General features: G+C 45.3%; 1 protein-coding gene across 6 annotated transcripts in view; it reads right to left on the reverse strand.

Annotated features, from left to right (window-relative positions):
- Positions 1-18,751, reverse strand: part of LOC106658266 (uncharacterized protein DDB_G0283357) — a 116,105-nt gene that overhangs the window by 4,260 nt on the left and 93,094 nt on the right. For all 6 annotated transcript variants that reach the window (XM_023460819.1, XM_023460820.1, XM_014380136.2 and 3 more), the window contains one exon: positions 5,728-6,818. In XM_023460819.1, the coding sequence (XP_023316587.1) occupies positions 5,728-6,818 (1,091 nt within the window). The remainder of the gene's footprint in view (positions 1-5,727; positions 6,819-18,751) is intronic.

An 18,751-nucleotide genomic window follows, 5' to 3' on the forward strand; every position in this document is an offset into this window, starting at 1 on the left:
CACGAATGAAGCAATGAGATTAGTATTACACTTGAATGAGATACGAGACTTAAGTACTGATACTTAAAGTATATAGTTCACATGCATTTTTGGGTTTGCAAAACTTCCCAAGATTGCAGATGTCGAATGTCCAACGAAGGGATGATTCGTTTACCAAAGAAATTCGCAACAACATAGACAATTACCAGAACAAAGAGCGAGCAATTTAACGAAATTATGCATATGGACTGGAAACTATGGAATAATTGACTGTTGAGATATCGTCTTCGCAACCATATGTTTAGGATCGTCGCTTAAAAAAATCTTTTCTTTTCTACACCAAGGAAAAAACCAAAAAGTAAGATTAACGACGAGAATTTCGTTAATTCGCGGAAAAAAGTTACACTCGCGATTTGCTGTCACGCGAATAAATCAGAGCCGCTGTCTGCGAATCGCGATCGCCTCTCTGACCTTTTTAAACGCGCTTGTATCAAAAGTGGCACACGCACGTGGGTCTAAAACGGTCGGACGACTACTGTTCGGAACGCGTATAGAGAGAACGATTGAAAAATCATGCGTGTGATTTCTTATTTATGCAACAGTGTGTGCAGCTGAAACGGCGTTACCCGAATTGGAGAAAGAACATGAGTAAGGCCCGGATACGTTACGTAGTCGATGAGTAGACAAGTTAGAAATCTACGTGGATCTTCTCTCGGCAGTGTGTAAGAAGAGAAAGAAAAATACGTTAGAAATTAAAGTGATTTAAGAGTAACCGAAATTGGGGTCCGGAACGCACTGCAGGCCCGACGGTTAATATTGAAAAGTCCCAAAAGTGAATGTGCAACTCTGGCTAAGTTTTTGACGCCGGCCGGCAACGTCTACTGCTGGTCGATGAATTACGACTACGAGTCGCCATCTTCCGGCGATATTACGAGTTCCCCATAGAGCTACTATATATAGTGACTTTCTACATTCGACTACCGCACGCATACTTAAATACGTGTACGTACATTCGTGTATACGTGAAAAAGCGAAGGATCAACGCTCGCGAGCTACCGCACACATTCATTAATAATAATACTTCACTCACAGTCGCGCAATACGAACGTGGCAGATACACATCGTACACACAGAGACTATGACTTCTGATACTGCTGGGCGGTGCGTCGACAAGAGATCATCTTGTGTTTTGATTACACTGTCGGTTTTCTCACGCGAATGCGTAACATATGCGAGACTGTAATATCAAGGGAGGTCGTTGTCGTGCATAGTTACACGTTTTTGAGTAATAAATATCGGTCTTTCATACTATCGCCTCGGCGATATTATAAGAATATAATAATACAACAACAGAACAGCCGAACGAAGATAACAAAAAACTGTCACTGTGTTCGCGCGGGTCATTGCGGTCGATTGTCACTGTCCCGTTGCCTTCTAATACGATATTATGGTGATGATGAGGATACCTGTGAGTCTACCCGAACTTCGGAGCGGGGGTCTTCTTCTGTAGGGAAGCGCACACTGTCTCTTGGGGTTGTTCGCGGACGGAGAGGGCTCTGCCGTGGATGACTTCTTTCTTTTGTTACCCATATCTGTTTTGCACCGAGCGATATTTTTTCCCGTCTCTTCGCCTCTCTTTTCTTTTCTATTATATTTGTTCGCCGCCAGGATGAACGCAATAGTCGCAGACCCTGCTGTTTCGTGTGTATGTATCAACTCCCTTTGTTTGGTTGTACCGTCGATCGAGACGCGAACCCGCTGTCTTTGTTGCTGCTTGATCGCTGCAGCGCTTCTTCCGTTTCACCGTGTCGTCCCTGAGTCACTGCTAGCGTCAAAATTTGCCAATAGCTACCAGCTTGGACAATCATTAGCCCGACGAGGACGATTTATTTTTTGGGTATTAACGACGAAACGAGTCTCCGTCGAGAGGACCGATATCCTACTTGTATAGCACACAGCTGCTTTTATGTACAAATAACGTATTGATCTACGTTCACGCAAACACAGCTTGAAGCTTACACTAGAGAGGACTTAACATCCATGACAACACAATGAAACTTGTAATAAATGTAAATCACTCACACTCGCGCACGAATCACGATTACGCACGTTTAACGAACGGTCAATCTTGCGACTCTTATATGGTAATGACTTAAAAAATGATGACTAGTTTAGCTCGGCCTTATATATTTATTGAATACGCACCACACATACTTTAGCGAGCACAGAACTGAGGTCGCGAGCGCTGCTCTGCTAGGAGTAATACGGGGCCGCGTGCGAAAAGTTCGACTGTCGCTGACCGACTGACGCAGCGATCGCGGATCAAATTTGAAAAAGAGAGAGGTTTTTGGTTGGCGCCCGACGCGCGACGTTCGAGCCTCGACTCGACGAACTCTACACGACGTGAGTAAGAGTAGTGCCATTGGGTGGGGAAAGAGAAAGAGAGAGGAGAGCCCCGATGTCAGGCAACTCATTCATCGGCGGTGCGCTATAATAAGCGTAAGTAGGCACAACGATTTTACTCACGCTACACGTAATATATAACGTCTCACACGCACATGTGAGTGTAATACAGCTGTAACGCGCGCTACCCCGCGCTTGGGTAATAATAACTTCTGTATACTTGAACTTTCGGTAAACTGCCGCCCGAGAACTCAAGTTGAAATGGAGCATCCATCGTGTGGTGTTGTATATGGGCGTGCGCGGCGCATCAGAAGCTTTTCGAGGTATAGCTGCTGTTTCGTTCCGAGTATATATATGTAGATAAGATGCATCGCGGGCGCGCGCGCGCGGATGCGAACGAGGAAGCCCGTCGTGAAAGTCGAGCTAAAGAAAATCTTGACGAAATATTTGTGTAAGCAAGCGGACGCGGGGGAGCAATAAACGCGCGAAGAAAGATGAACGGAAAAAAAGTGAGCCCAAGTTATAACCTCGAAATTGTCTCGACTCGGCTTCTTCGCGGGTGCGCTCGCAGCTCTCGAGGCTAATTTAGAAAGGACTTGCGGTACCCACATTATAGGTGTAAGAGCGATCGGGCCCGTACCATTTCATTTTTCGACATCTCTTTCTCTTCGGCGCGCTCTTTTTTATAAAGCAAGTTTTCAAGGTAGAGCGCGAGATCTAGGAAATCCTTTGAATGTGTTTACACATAGATACACGCACACACGCGCGTATGACGCCTCTCGCAGTTTGCTAACTATCTCGATTAGTGCGCGCTAGCTTTATTACAGCGGCAACTCGTTTCATTTTTCAATTAAAATGTAATAACCCATTGGAGTATAGACCTTTGTTATAGGCTCGTATTCGGAAGCTCATTAGTGCAACGTTATTAATTGATGTTAGTTTTTTCCGGTCATTGTTGCACCTCTACATGAGATACTCATCTCCTGTCCGAGAATTTTATCTCATTTCGAAGATGTTTCGTGTGTAATCTAAAAGTGAAAATCCGGTAGATTCTTTTTACTTTTCGTAGAACCCATCGTACATTTAAATTAATGTTTGCCTTGCTGATAAGTCAACGCACCCATGGCTACTTGCGTTTATGATGTAGTGCAGGCGTACTCAATACGAAAGGTATAACAGGTTGTTACGGTTACATCCAGAAACGAACGCCGCGAAAGGTACTTGTACGAGTTCCGTCGAAATCCTTATCCTTGAAATCCGATGTGCTAACGTATCCCCGAGAGCGAATTATACCGAGCACACGTATGGAAGATTATATACTTTTTTCGTTTATTTTTTTTTTCATTTTGTTGAAACGCGAAGAGCGATTAGCCATCTCCGAAAACGGTCAACAACCAACAATTTATAATTGCGCCACTATCAGGTTTCGAGGGGGCAAAAAACACGAGCTAAGCGAGTGAAGTAAGTGCCCGTAACTTCGCATTTTATGAAGTTTCAAGTTCGTCTTTGTGCCAGTTTATTCGAATTTTTACAGCATCATATGATCGTTATACGAGCTCATTTATTTTAAGTTATTTTTTTTTTCGAGGTTGTGGAATGTTTTTCATCGCAGATAGTGTCAAAACATTCATTACCGAGAATTGATAGTATGACGTTTTTTTTTAAAAAAAAGTCAGAATTGATTCACCCTCGATTCGTTATTTATGAACAAACAATATTGAATGAATGATCAGAAATCAGTGGTATATTTTTGAAACGTGCAGGAATGTATATGTTTTCTAATAGATACCCGAATGAAACTTGCATCACATGATGTGTATGTTATTACTACACATCGAACATTTGAATGACGATTGTGAAAAAATAATTAAGTATCTCAAATCCAAACAAAGTACATAATCTCGATGAGAGAAAGGTGTATATGATGATAGTGCGGTCATTGTTAAACCTGTTTTTCTCATCTCTCTTTCTTTTCTTTGTTATCAGGGATTTCGTAGAGCCTGTAGACGTGGGCCGGTGCGTAAACACCTTTCACCAGTTTAAAATAGTCCGATGGACAAGTATACATCCCAAATAAGGCTGGAACATCTGATGCACCAATTTACGGATGCCAGATCGTTAAATAAGAAGAAGAAGAAGAAAACGAGAGAAGGTACGATTTTTAATTGCAATAATCTTGCGCTCTGCCACAACATAACAAGCCGTGACTTGAAGTTGAGCAATTTTGTACGTTTGAATCATTCGGTTGCCAATGGACCTGTGTAAATGTGTGTTGCAATTCCAACAGTTGTTCAATCGCTTTTCCTCCCGCACAGCTGTCGAAAAACAAAACTTTTTCTGTTTGGATTTTTCAAAATTCTTTTTTTCGTAACTTCGAAGTCAAAATACAGTTTCACTGTTTGGGTAAATAATATTGCTGGGTAATCTAATTAGTCGAAACTTTCTAAATCGAAAGATTATGAAATTTTGCAAGTGCTTGGTAAGTTTAAGGTTCAATGACCTATAATCTGGTTAGAAAAAGTATATTATACTGGACTGCGGAGCAAGAACACAGTAGAGTTTTGAAAAAGCTTGCCAAACGATAACATATCTCGGTCGTTTTTTTAATCGTAGATTTATAAAAGCTATTGTTACTTCATCTGGTCGGCCATTGCTTCAACATTTGGATACAATTTCAACTATCACGATCCAAGACCAGCAATTCTAATCTGAAATTTTATTAAGTCAATTGCTATATCCTACGGAAATTCAAATACTTCAAGAATCAATGTATAGGATCACTTTAACTGCGCTTGACAGATTGGAGATTAAAGTCTTCTGCTTGAGGCATGCTTTTTCATGAGCACATGCATACTTGTGATAAAAATAGAAGAAAGTTTAGTTTTCTTGGAGTCGAGCAATGAGGAAATGTGTCATTGATCCGAGCTCAAAGCGACTGGATTACATTCGTGAAATAGATAATCCGGATAGGCGCCTGCTGTACAGTTCTGACAGATCAGTGAGCAGATAATGAAGTTTCGCGCATGCGCAATGAACGAACTGCGCAAGTTCGAAGTGTACCGCGACTTCGATCATTATTTCAAAATATTACCGTCATCGAGTAATTCAGAATCGAAGATCGATTTGTAGATAAAAGAAGAAATCCCATGGTAAGAAAAACTTTAAAAGCCCAACGTAAAGATTTCACTAATGACACCAAGTAGATAAGGCGGCATTATTATCAATGATTAATTTGATCGATGCAATAATTGGTGATCTTGAAATCGTAATCGGCCGATAGGTGCGTATGAAAGAGGCATTGTTATATAGGAGCTCGGGTGTGAAACAAAGAAGAAGGTGACTCACCTGACACTTTTTGGCCCATGTTCATGCCCCGGTGGGGACGAGAGTGATGCGACCGCGTCGACGGATGATAATGCCGATGCTCGGAGCACTGCTTGAGGATTGGATTCTTCCGCAGATGCCTGACTACGACCGTGTGGTTGAGGGTCCCCGTGTCCGGGTGTATGTTGGTTTGGATGTGCAGGTGATTGGTCAGATTATGAAGATTGTGGGGCGCGCCGGGCTCGAAAGTGATGGTCGGCAGTGCAGCCGCCGCCGCAGCGATGGCAGCCAGACCTCGGGGGTGCGACTGCTGTTGCTGCTGCTGCTGCTGCTGCTGAAGCTCCGACTGTTGCTGCTGCTGCTGTCGACTGGTGGAGAGCGCACAGGCGCCTGAGCCGATCAACTCGTCGCCGTTGCAATCGACGTTGGACGCGGCCGAGCCGGGAGTCGTCTGAGACGAGCTGCGCGGACTGCTGCCGCTGCCGTTGTTCTGTTGATTCTGCTGGTGGTGATGATGGTGTTGATGGCTGTTGTTGTGGTGGTGGTGGTGGTGGTGATGATGGTGGTGGTGGTTGTTGGAGGTCGCGCCGTTGAGCGTCGAGCCCTGGGCCTGATGCTGCTGCTGCGTGCCCTCCTGCTGTGACTGCTGGAGCAGTTGCTGCTGTTGCTGCTGCAGATTGTTGCAAGCCGCAGAGCCGCCGTTCTGGCAGCCACCGGTGGACGTGCCTCTGCCGCTAGCACCCCCAGCGCCTCCGGACGACGCGATGCCCGCACCCAGGCCTTGGCTGCCCGCGACCACCGCCGCAGCACCGTTGCTGTTGTTGATGTTGCTGTTGTTGGCACCGCTGCCGCCGCCGCCGCCGCTGCTTCGATTGCCGTTGCCGCGAGCTCGGAGCAGTCTGGTCGCGGAACCGATCTGGCCGTTGCTGGAGCCCAGGCTCTGGCGGGCCTCGACTCCTCCAGCTCCGCCGCGTCCGCCCCCGCTGCCAGGACCACCGCCGCCGCCGCCGCCGACGACTCCAGCACCGACGCCGTTGTTAACGCTGCTGCCCGTTCGGCTCTCGTTGTTCTCGCCGCTGACTCCGTTCGCGCACTGTAGACTGCTCAAGTATCTGCAAATAAGAAAATGGCAATGGCTTAGTTACGTCATTGTTGTACTCGGGCCAAGAGTTACACATATTTATATATACGACTTTACCCACATGCAGATGTTTTTTTGTTTTTTTTTGACAATGCTATTGTTACTATTTGCTCAATATAAATATATATAATACGCAATGTACGAGGAAAGGTCAGGCTTTGAGACTGACACGATCCGTTATGCTCTTTCACCAGAAAAAAGGCGGCGCTCAACAAGCCTCTCTTTTTCTTTCTTTCTTTTTTTTCTTTTTTTTTTTGTCGTTATCTCTCGAGTTAAGCTTGGCTTAATGAAAACATCATATATACTCTCTTTCCTCTCATCGGGGGCATTATTTTTGATATATTATTATTGTTGTGTACGCGAGGACGAAAGGAGAAAAAAATCGACTCTCAAGCTGATTGCTAAAACATTATCGGCTGAGCCGTTTTGTCGAAAGACGAGATATTATAACATACGTTTATAACGTTTCATAAAAAAAGTACGAAATCTTTTGTTTGTCGCTCTCGGCTATTGGTTAACGTGCGAGTAAATGAACTCCCTCGAGGCGTTCGACTTTTATCGCCGAATTATTATTGCGCTCATTATTATTGGCAATTCGCGCGAGCGCACATCGCGTTATCGTATATACTCGCGGCAAAATTACAAGACAGATAAACAAACAAAAAAATAACAGACTGGAATTCGAGCAAAGTTTATTTATGACAGAGACGACAAAATCGATCGAGTTTCGGTGTACGCGTATTTTTTTTATTACGAAGAATCGATGAAATTGAAAAAAACCGCCGAGTTTCTATAATTAGTGGCCGATTTTAGCGTAGCTCATAATGAATTCTAAGCTCGGTATAACTTCCAAGCATGCACGCTTCGACGACAACGCTCATTGTTTGTAAATTAGAGCTATAAGGCACTCGCGGCAGCGAAAAAAAACCGCGAAGCGATCGCCGCGTTTGTACAATTTGACCGTAAGCAGGAGTCGCGAACGCAACGTAATACAATGCCAGTCAACGCGTTAAATAATACCGTAAAGCGAAAAAAAGAAGCGAAAAAAATATTACGTCGCAATTGGTTGTTGTCGCGATGCGGAAGCTCGAGTACGATATCGCGCCGATTGAGCCCGAAGCGACTCTTGATACGCTCGGTCTTAACTTATCGTTCGCGTAGTAGATATAGTACATAATGCATTTAAGTAAAGAGATGGAAAGCGCACGAGCTATGCATCTCTGTGTGTACGACTCCGTCTGTCTCTCCCCTGCATGTAAACAATGCAAAGTTGTTGTATCGTGTAACGAATATCGACCAAGTTTTCGGGTCAAAGTTACACGGCGCTGTATATATAGTTTTCATTAGTAGCAACAGCAGCGAGACAAGTACACACAATATGAAGTAGACTCGAGCTACTGTCGAGAGAGAGCTCACAGCGCCGCACTTCCACCATGGCAGCCTAGCGACTGATATATACAGGCACTGGTAGACAGGCAGCGCCGGAGCAGCATTTAAACGCGCTCGCAATTACGAGACGAAGGCAGGTAGGTAGGTAGGTAGTGGTGCATAAGGTTAAACCGATTACGCTGCCTTTGGCTCGCGCTCGAGTTTCCTCTTGTAAATATGCACTATATTATATAGGTGAGAGGGCATGTTTTGGCTAATTATAGTCGATTGTTTTTGGGCGCTCTCGAGTGCTCGATGTGCCAGGATTAGTAGCTGCTACTGAAGCAGTTGGAATTTTTCGCGCGACAGGCTGAAAAATTTAAAAGGCCGTAATATGCGTTCTAGGGGGCATGTACCCACGCAGAGATAGCCTGACGGCCGTGGAATGCAACGTTATATATCCATACGACCCGAGGGATGCGGGAATTTCGGTACTGCGGACTTGGATATAGTCGCTACGAGAGTATTGATCCGTGCGCAGAGAGAACAGCAGCAGCAGCAGTAGTATCAGCAGTTGCTCCTATATCTATAGGTGCTGCTACAGAGAGCGATGCTCTCTCTTGTATACATATAGCAGTACTGCTGCTGCTGCTGCTGCTGCTGTGCGGTGACTCCTCCCTCGTGATCAGCCCCTCGCTCGCTCATGGGCTCGAAGCTCCGCAATTCTCTCTCTGCTGCTGCTGCTACTGCTTGCGTTCGAGATGAAAATTAGCAAGGAGCACGCAAAAGTAGCGCCGGCATTCGGATATGTAACGATCAAAAGAGGTAAAGCGATGGCACAGTGGGTTGAAGTAAAGAAGGAATCGTCGAATCCTGACGAATATATACGAACACATCTAGCGCACTCGGCGTTTGAATATAATTATATCGCTCGCGCGAATCTTCGCAGTCGACGGTGAACATATATACGTATACGCAAGTAAGCGGGAAATACGAGAAGCGCGAAAGGAAGTCGTACATATACGTATATATACTCACGCACGAAGTTCGCGACTGACGGAAGCCACGTGTTTCGCTACATATATAGGTATATAACGTAGCATGCATCGTATAAGAATCAATAATATGCACCTCTGCCGCATATACGAGCACACGCGGACTCGAACGAACGCGCGAAATAGCGCCTGCACGCAACGCGATATACATATAGGTATATCGAAGTCTATAACGCAACTACCTCAGAGACTATATCAGCCTATATTATATATATATAATGTAATGCTTGTGTGTGCGCGCGCGCGCGCGAGTGTGTACGTACATGGGCGTGACAGGCTGTCTGCATGCATAAATGCAGCTGCCATGGAAATGCGTGTACGTAACGAGACGATATAGCATGCTTAGGAGCCCAGGCGTTTCGATAAGTACAGCACGTACAAATTATATTCGCTGTAAGGCTTTCGGTTCGAGTTGCATTAATAGTATGCGACTTAATGTGGTGCGGTGTTTAGATGTATAGATAATTCGAAGAGTTCGATCGAAATTCAGCCAACTTGTAACGAAAAACACCTGCTACTACAAAGTCCTCGGGATTTTATAAATCCTTTTTTCGTTATTATTTCTTTGCGTTATGCTTGCCACACCCCGTGTATACAGCTCGAGCTCGCAAGAACAATTGCAGCGCGCATAGAGAGCTTAGAGACCCGCGGGGTCTTGAGCCCAAATTACTCCACGAGTACAATGGCTCCTGCTTCTTTTTTTCTTTTTTTCTCTTTGCCTCCGCGCAGGATAACGAACTTCTAGGCTCTATACGCACGCTTGCGAGAATGTATAATGCATGCTATATAATAGCAAGGGGTTAGCATAGAGAGCGAGTGCACTACACATCGTAGGCACTTGAGCGAAATTAACGCGCTACGGATTTAGAAAAGAAATATATTCATCGACGATCGCAACAATGCCCATATGTACGCGCACACATACAAGCTCACAGCTGATTGTCGTCGTCGTCGTCGTCGTCGAGCCAAAGTTCTCACACTCTCTTGCGCGCGATTTTTTTTTTCTACTTCGTCGTCGCGCATAATACATACAATATATTACATACATACACAATACACATGCATGCGAGTATACATGCAAACGTACGAATGCGCGCGCGGAAAAAAAAATCAGCCGCGAGAAAACTCGTAAGCTCGCGCGCGCGAGAGTCCTTGATCCGTAATATATTACAAGTACAAATGAATTTTTATTACGGCACGTTGAGCTCGCGATGCATTATACGTGTGTGTGGGTATTATAATGTATATCGGTTTGCGCAATTTTCGCGCGGCAGCAACACACGCGACTACATATAGCGCGACTCACGATTATTGCATACTCACACACACATCTGCGGCCTGGGACATAATAATTCGTGTGGAATCACGTGCGGAAGGTGGAACACATATATAATAATACATATAATAATACGTAGCTGCGTCGTGCAAACTATTATAACAGCATCGCTCGGTATATAGCTTTTATTACATTATTACCAGCGCGCCGCCTCACGGCTTACATACTTGTCGAGAGAGCAGCAGCATGGTAACCTCGCGCAAGGCCATCTCCATCGCACATGAGTCTACTGCTACTATATATAGCAGCAACACACGAGCATTATAAAACGTGCGCGGGGGGCAGGTGTGCAGCTCGATTACCGCGTGTCTGTCGCATATTGCAAGCTCATACGAAGATGAGTCCACGAATTTAACGGCCACTTTCATAAGTTGATCCTTCTTTCTTCTTCCGCCGTTCTCTATACTCATTCACGTGAGTTCGTTATTAGAAATGAAAAATACGAGATAATTAGTCGAGTCGGAGCTGCAAACGCTACCGATGCTCACTCGGTGTGCTATGCTGTAGTAATGCGATGTAATCCGTTGCTTTTCAAGGCCTCTTTACGCACGTCGCGCAATGATGCCGTTGACGTTCTCTTTTTTTTCTCTCTCTCTCTCCAACTTGGATACATCGTTGTCGTCGTCGTCGTCGTGCATAACGCTGCAGGAGCGTTTTGAAATAATGCCGCTGATGATCCACGTTAGTGAAAAAAAAGCAACTTAACGAGAGGTCAAGGTGAAGTACTCGATTGTGTCGCGGAGCGAAACGAAGCGAAAAAAAAATGAAACACCTTTTTGACGTTTGAGCAAGTTATAAGTTACTTCACCGTACGGACTTGTATCATATAGTTAAAAAAGCGAGAGCACACAAGTGCCTCGGAAAGGTGTTAAAAACTCTTTCACATACGCACGTACGTCGATTCCACGTAATAATTTCCCAATTGCACCTGTACGATAATCATCGTCCGGTATACACAATGTACGAAGGGAGCTTTATATCGCTTTGACGTGTGCGTTTCCTCGCGGCGGTGTACATTGACTATTATATACACACAGACATTCATACATTATATCGCTGCGCGTTATAAATTGCAGCAAACGACGAGCTACTCTTTCTCTCTATACATACATATACACATAAAAATAATTATGTGGCGCTCGCCTTTCGCGATCCCGAGTGATCTATGCCAAGGAGCTGTGGATTTCCTCTCTCGTCCCAAGGAAAATGCAACGAGTGCGCTTACTTATAAATACTATATAGTGACTCGCTATATACACCACTTCTATGCGCGGCAAATATGCCACACCGTGTGTCTCTTATAACGTACCGCGACATCGCGCAGACCGAGTCGCTGCGCTATAACTGCGCGCGCGCGCGCGCGATGACGAAATTATGAAAAACACCAACGACGACGCTCAAGGCTGGAAAAACGAAAGGCCGCGACGTTAATGCGGTACCGCGTGTGTCCTTATTTTTCCTTCGAGTTTTTACGTTTAACATATGTGCGCGCCGTTGTGGCTCGTGAATTTTCAATTCGGTACACTGTACGTGTACGTATCGTATCGCGATTAATTGACCCATTCGCTGCAGGGTATCTCGATCGAACGCGACGCGTCGAGCTTTAAATACTATATACGTAACGATAAACTTTTGACTGTTTGCCGCGCACAGCTGCACAGAGCTGCGGAGCGCCCGGTGGGGTCTGGGGCAATACACACTCGCAGCAGCTTGTATACATACGAGCGTTTTAATGAACGAGCCGCCTCGCGGCGCAAAACAATGGCGTTACGAGTCTTGATATGGATGTATACACAAAACGCGCGCTATGTGTATACAGCTTTATGTAAGAGAAAAGAGAATGAGAGAGATAGATTGGTCGAGTGAATTGCGCGAATGGCACATTAAGATTTTGGACTAATTGACAGACAATTCGTTACGGCACTGCACGGATTAAATTCGACGAATTTCACACACTTGTGGTTGCGTGCAAGCTCGTGCACAAGGCCAGCAAACTTTATCGAGCTTTCCTTCAAGTTCGATGCTTACAATGAATCGATAATTTTTTTGGTTGATGCAAATCAATCGATGGAAAAATTTCTCATTCCATCAATCGACGATTGAACAGCTGAGCATCAATAGCATTTTTGGACGTGCACATGAAGCTCTCTGTGCTTTTATGCTCACATATACACAGAATAACGCGCGTGCTGCACGATCGCGAGAAGGGGACGTGGATTTACGAAGATCGCACGAGCTATGGCAGCTCGAGAAAGACAGAGACGGAGAGATGGCGAAAAGGGTGGGGATCAGTCCGTATAGACAATGAACAATTGTACATTGTTATACGTCGAGTTATAGCATTGTTATAGTGCCGACTGAGCGCGCGACTCGAGACCGGCGGCGGCCCGCTCGCTCGCGCGTACGCTATATGCACAAGCTCCCGCGGATACGTCTGTGTGTGTATGTGTGTGTGCTCCTTCATGTTTCACATAATTAGGCTGTAAACGCTCGTTCTAGAGAGAGACAGAAAGACAATCACCATTGTCTCTCCTGTGTGCCTCGGCTACATACGTGTATATAATAGTCGCCCCGAAAGCACATACACGAGCGAAAATGTCCCTTTTTCTTCGCGCCCACTTCCGAGACGTATCCTCGCATCGAGATCGCGATCAGTCTGCACTCGAGCTGATCTCTCTCTTTCTTTCTGCCGAGTGTATATAATGTAGCGTAGTGCAGTGCACCGCTCCTTGCGCGCGCGCGTGTGTGTGTATGTGCATGCGCTGCATTATATATAAAACGTGTACAATGTGTAGTGTATATGGTGTGTTATACGCGCGTGCATTCAAGGTCAAGCGCGAGCGCGCCGCACATTACATGTATATAGCCTCTCCCGGATGAAAACGAAAGCTCCCCCGGCTGGCGAAGAGAGTGCATTATGTATAAAGAGGTATATGGAGAAGAGTCTGCAGGCGACTCTCAATTTTATCTCTCTCTCTCTCTGTCTCGCACGCGTATTCGTCACTCTTCGACTTCAATCTCCCTCTATGTATCTCTCTCCTTTCTTTCTCCTACATTCTTCTCGCTTTTCTTTCCTTTTTAAAAACTTTTTTTGCACAATCAAAAGCACGTGTTGCGTTGTATTACGCGAACGCTTAGCCGTCGTGTGTTTTACGTTTTGAGAAATGTAAACCGCGCACGAGCTGTATCGCGCACGGATATACTGACGATGCGTCTTCTGCTGCAGCCTCGTGTGTATACGTAAAAACATCGAGATCCGTTTGTATGCGATAACGCGTGCCATGTGTATCCGGAGCATCGCAGTTGGCTGCGAGCATCCCATGCAGCTGTACGATCGTCTATCTATGCCAACGTGCTGCTAGCTCAAAAAAGCAAAAACCGCTCAATTTTTCATGAGTTCGCATGAAACAACTTCTCTGTTTCTCTTGCAACTCTGCAACGCGAGATTATATTTTATATATTTAAAATGAAAAAATAAAATAAAATTGTCGCGCAAGTGACACCGCAAATGCGTCACCGCGTACTCGAACGTGTCTGCGCGGGGTAATGGCTTACTTTTTCACGCCTCAGCGCTTAGATAACGTGATTTTGATACACCGGCGCGCGCGAGGAGAGACTTTGTCTCCTTTGTTTCAGAGCACCGACGACGACGACGACAAAGTCGTCGACAACGAACATTGATTAACGTTAAACGACATCCGGGGGAATAAACACTCACATATATATCGCTCAGCGCAAAGAACAGATTGCCGTAACTTCTTTACTTCTTGAGGGTTTTATAGCGCCGCAGTGGATGCTGATGCGTTTATGACTATTGAATTGCAAGACGAAATAAATGGAGCAAACGTGGAAGTGACGAGAAAACACAAAGTTTATCTTATCCTCCACAGTATTACGACAGGCTATCGATATGCCATTCATTCACTACGATACGATGCACAATAGTAATAATTTAAAAAAAAATTATTTCAATTACCACTGCACTGCAAAAATAAAGTCTTTCAACAAAAATTTTGCCTTTTTAGCAGAGTTAACGATTACAATGAAATAAGCCGGCGTTTAAATTCACGATTGTGCTGCAACGCGGCATCAGCCTGTACTGAACTCCCACGCATCGAGGCACGCATCGCTGCGCGCGTATCGCCTCTTTCTCTTCCTCTCTCTCTCTGTCACTCTCCCGACGAAACACGCGGTACACTCGGTGAGCTCAAAAAGCCAATTGCCATGTAGCCGCAGGAGGAGCCGCAAAAGAGTGAGAGAAAGAGCCAAAGTGGGGGCGTCATTCATCCAAATTTGTGCGCGTCAGGGAGCTAGAGAACAACAACACGCGCGCGCGCGTTTTCAGCTGTTTCAATGATTTCAGTCATCATCGGTGGCGTAGTTGGGCCGTTACTGCTCGATGCAATTCGCTATACATACGCGCGTGAAAGTGTGCTCGAGTAAATATAAACAGAAAATGAGAGAAACGCACACGAAGCAGAAACATCAGCGGCATCAGTTTGTGTAATCGTGTACCCACGCGGATCTAGGCGATAATTTTCCGAATAAACACGAGGACACGTATGCTCGTATGCTCGAGCGAGAGAGACACCCATCGCATGTTCGTGGGTGGGTGGGAAACCGATCTTGGTATATAATAACGAAAAAAAAACTACTTGGGACAATATTTTTGAAGAGGAGAGCTGCACACGCGTATTGAATGTACTTTGCGCTCCAAGTACGATACGAGGAGGCGTGAAACGTCTCGTTACATTTATCGACGGGTGCGGGACGGGTCATTGACCGTGTGCAGTGTGCATGGAACTTCTCCAATTCTCTCGCTGCAAAAAACGATCGAGAAGAAGCACAAAGAAGCAGAAGAATGAGCAGGTACACGCAGGCAGATGAGCAAAAAGAGAAGACGAAAAAACGGCCAAGAATAAAGAAGAGGAATCTCGTTTCGCGCAGTGCGTGTGCAGTGCTGCGCGCCAAAGGGATGCGGCTGCGAAACGCACAAGCACACGATCTTCGAGAACGAAGAAGCGAGACGATGCTGCAGCGTATTACTATCGTTATTATTCAACGTCCACGGCGTTCGTTGGCCGTGAAACGCGACACACAACAGCGGCAGCAGCAGCAGCGGCAACGAAGTGAAAGTAGCCAGAGTTGCATCGCTCGTCCGCAACGAGTGAATATATACCCAAAAGGACACGGCAAAAAATATCGAGAGGCTTGATTACAGAAGTCGCGGCGGCGCACAAGTGTCGAAACGGGCTCCTTTTTTGTCAACCGCGCTATACGCACTCGTACACATGCACCAGCAGCACTCCTTACTATATACATTGAAAATATCGTAGATATACTGGAGGTTTTTAAACCGCAGACAGTGGCGTTACGCCGTTGTCATCGTATTATATTGATTGAATTTTTCATCGTTAGATTAAAGTCGCGCGACCGCCTCTGTTTATTACATATTGTGCCTCATTGAGCAATGCGTATTGCAGCGTGCGCGCGAATGTGTGTTTGTGTGTGTGCATGTCACGATCGCAAGCCGCGCTCACCGTCGTCGTCGTCGCGCTATATACCATGTGACGCAAAATATCATTGCCAATCCTATTTCTACATCGGCGCTCTCAAGTGCAGTAACACTTGGCCAAGCCGCGACTGCGACATAATTCGCAGCTCTTTCACTCCATACCTCTCTTTTTCATTAAATGAAATGAGGTAGAAAAAAAACAGAATGAAAGACAGATGGAGAAACAGAAGGAGAAATGGAGAAACCATTGGGTATTGTCTCTTTCTCGTCGAAGCATCGCACGCAGCACGGAGGAAGAATCATTACTCAAAATCATGCGAAGTTTTGAACTTCTTTTCACATGAAATAATGGTAGACGAGCGCGGCTTACGCTGAGAAATGCACCGGAATTTTTCATATACGTATGCGAATGGCAGTACGATACTGTAGCGCCTGGAGTCTTTTATAAACGGCACGCATGTATATACGAGAATAAAGAGGTAGCTCACGTACGTACGTATACATCGGATCGTTTACAATCGTGCGCTACTATACTGCCGATGACGCGAGCTTTTGCCTACACATGTTCAATATAAATACACACACTCACACGGGCACGTGCAGCAGCGGCGTTCCACATTCGCGCCCGCTTACGATCATATTCAGTAGCGCACATGCACACACACACACATAAGTGCAGCTGCAGCAGTATGCATATATAGCTGTAGATTTAATATCGTCGCGTATGCAGCACTTGGAGGATATAATATAACAATAAACGATTGTGTGCTGCGCCGTGCGTAAACGTGAATATATATGAAACCGCTCGACGACGACGACGACGACGACGTTATCCAATTTTTCGTGGCAACGAACAAATGATAATTTTCATTTTCTTTATATTTCATGCGAGGTTGTACTTTTCTTACGCCGCCGTCGCCGCTGCTGCTGCTTTAACGAGGATAAAGAGACGTTTGCTCATTCGGAGCACGGCGAAGGTTGTCCACTTTGTTTATAAATGCACGCGCTCGGCTAGTATAGTAAAAGAGAGAGAGAAGAGGTATAAAAAAAAGAAGAAAAAAAACAGGAGTCGCAATCAAATCTTTGGTATACGGCTTTCGATTACGATCTAAGGCGGCTAATCTTTATTTCGAGCTTGCGTGCGCGCGTTATTATACGCGCGAGCGCAAAGCAGCAACGGCACATCGCATACAGAGGCAGTATAGTGCAGCGTCGCTCTATTCTCGTTTTCTGCAGTGGTATTATATACCTATAGTTGATATATTTCTCAACGGGCGCTTCGTCTTTTTGTGTGTAATGTGCAATCGGCGGCGTGTGCGCATATAACGTCATCGCATACGCATATGTATACGAGCGCGTGCACATTGGAATTATGTCATCGTTTACGCTTTAATAATAATAATAATTCATAAATATATGTAATAAACGCCGAACCATCCTATTTTTTCTTTGCTGCTTTTTTTTCGTTTCGAACTCTCGTCTGCGAAGGAAGTCGTTGCGAGTATTATAGTCGCCCGATAAGCTGGGTAATGCGTTTTTTGAGATAACGTAGAGAGACTCGCCTGCGTTATGCACAGCATCGTCCCCCGCTCGATATAGCGTGAAATCAAAAAGAAACAAAGAAAGAGAGCAAAGAAAAGTAACGAGCAATAATAATTTGTCTTCTCGCTCGTTCTCTCGCTTCTCTCGGTGTGGTACACGCTGCGACTCGAGTGACATATCTTTGCATACTCGCCTTTGACGTGTACGCATGCATAACAAAAGTTTATTTATCTTAAGGTCAGTGCGCGGTTTATACGCCGACGATCCACCTATATGTGCATCGAGCTTGCAATGCCTTGATAAATATATCACGCTATATAACCCACGCGTACGCGCACACACGCACACATATAAACTCGTTCCCTCGAGTTGCACCAATTACACGCCGATCATTTGTTTATAAAGCCATTCCTCTGCTCTTTCCTTTTCTCGAGCCGCTCGAGTTTTTACTCGCGCGCGCGCGAGTGATAAATTTTTATTGTTTTTCAAGAAAAAAAAAAGCTGATCGAGTGCAAGTGAAAAAGAAGAAGACGAAAAAGAACGAAGAAGAAGCAAGGCACATTATACGTATATAATGCGACACATGTGCTTACATGACGAAATTATATTATATCCTCGCAACAACGCACGGCGACAAGTCGCGACTGCACACGATAACATCATCCTCGAGTCACGTCTCTTTTACTCGCTCACATATAATACTCTTTTACGCGCGAGCGGTAAAGAGTAATAAACCCACTTTTAAATCCTTTGCTCGTTCTTTTTTTTTTATTTTTCAAAAGATATTTTTCTTACGTTCGCGACGTTTTATTTCTCTTTCGCGGCGCGCGATAATGCCTCGGCTATGCGCGCGAGATTCGAAGTCAAGGATATCCTCAATCAACGGCAAATACTTGGCGCTCGCACACTGCACGCTCTCTGTATGTCGATGATGAAAAGAAGAAGAAGAAGCAGCAGCAGCGGCAGAGGTCTAGAAGAAGAAACTCACTGCTATTGCCACTGCTGCTGTCCGAATGTTGAACGCCTTTCGTAGTTTTCGCGGTCGTTATATTTGCGGTTGCTCAAAATGCACGAGAGCGCGTCGTCGT

This window comes from Trichogramma pretiosum, unplaced genomic scaffold, assembly GCF_000599845.2.
Source record: "Trichogramma pretiosum strain Unisexual culture from Peru unplaced genomic scaffold, Tpre_2.0 scaffold6, whole genome shotgun sequence".
NCBI lineage: Eukaryota > Metazoa > Arthropoda > Insecta > Hymenoptera > Trichogrammatidae > Trichogramma > Trichogramma pretiosum.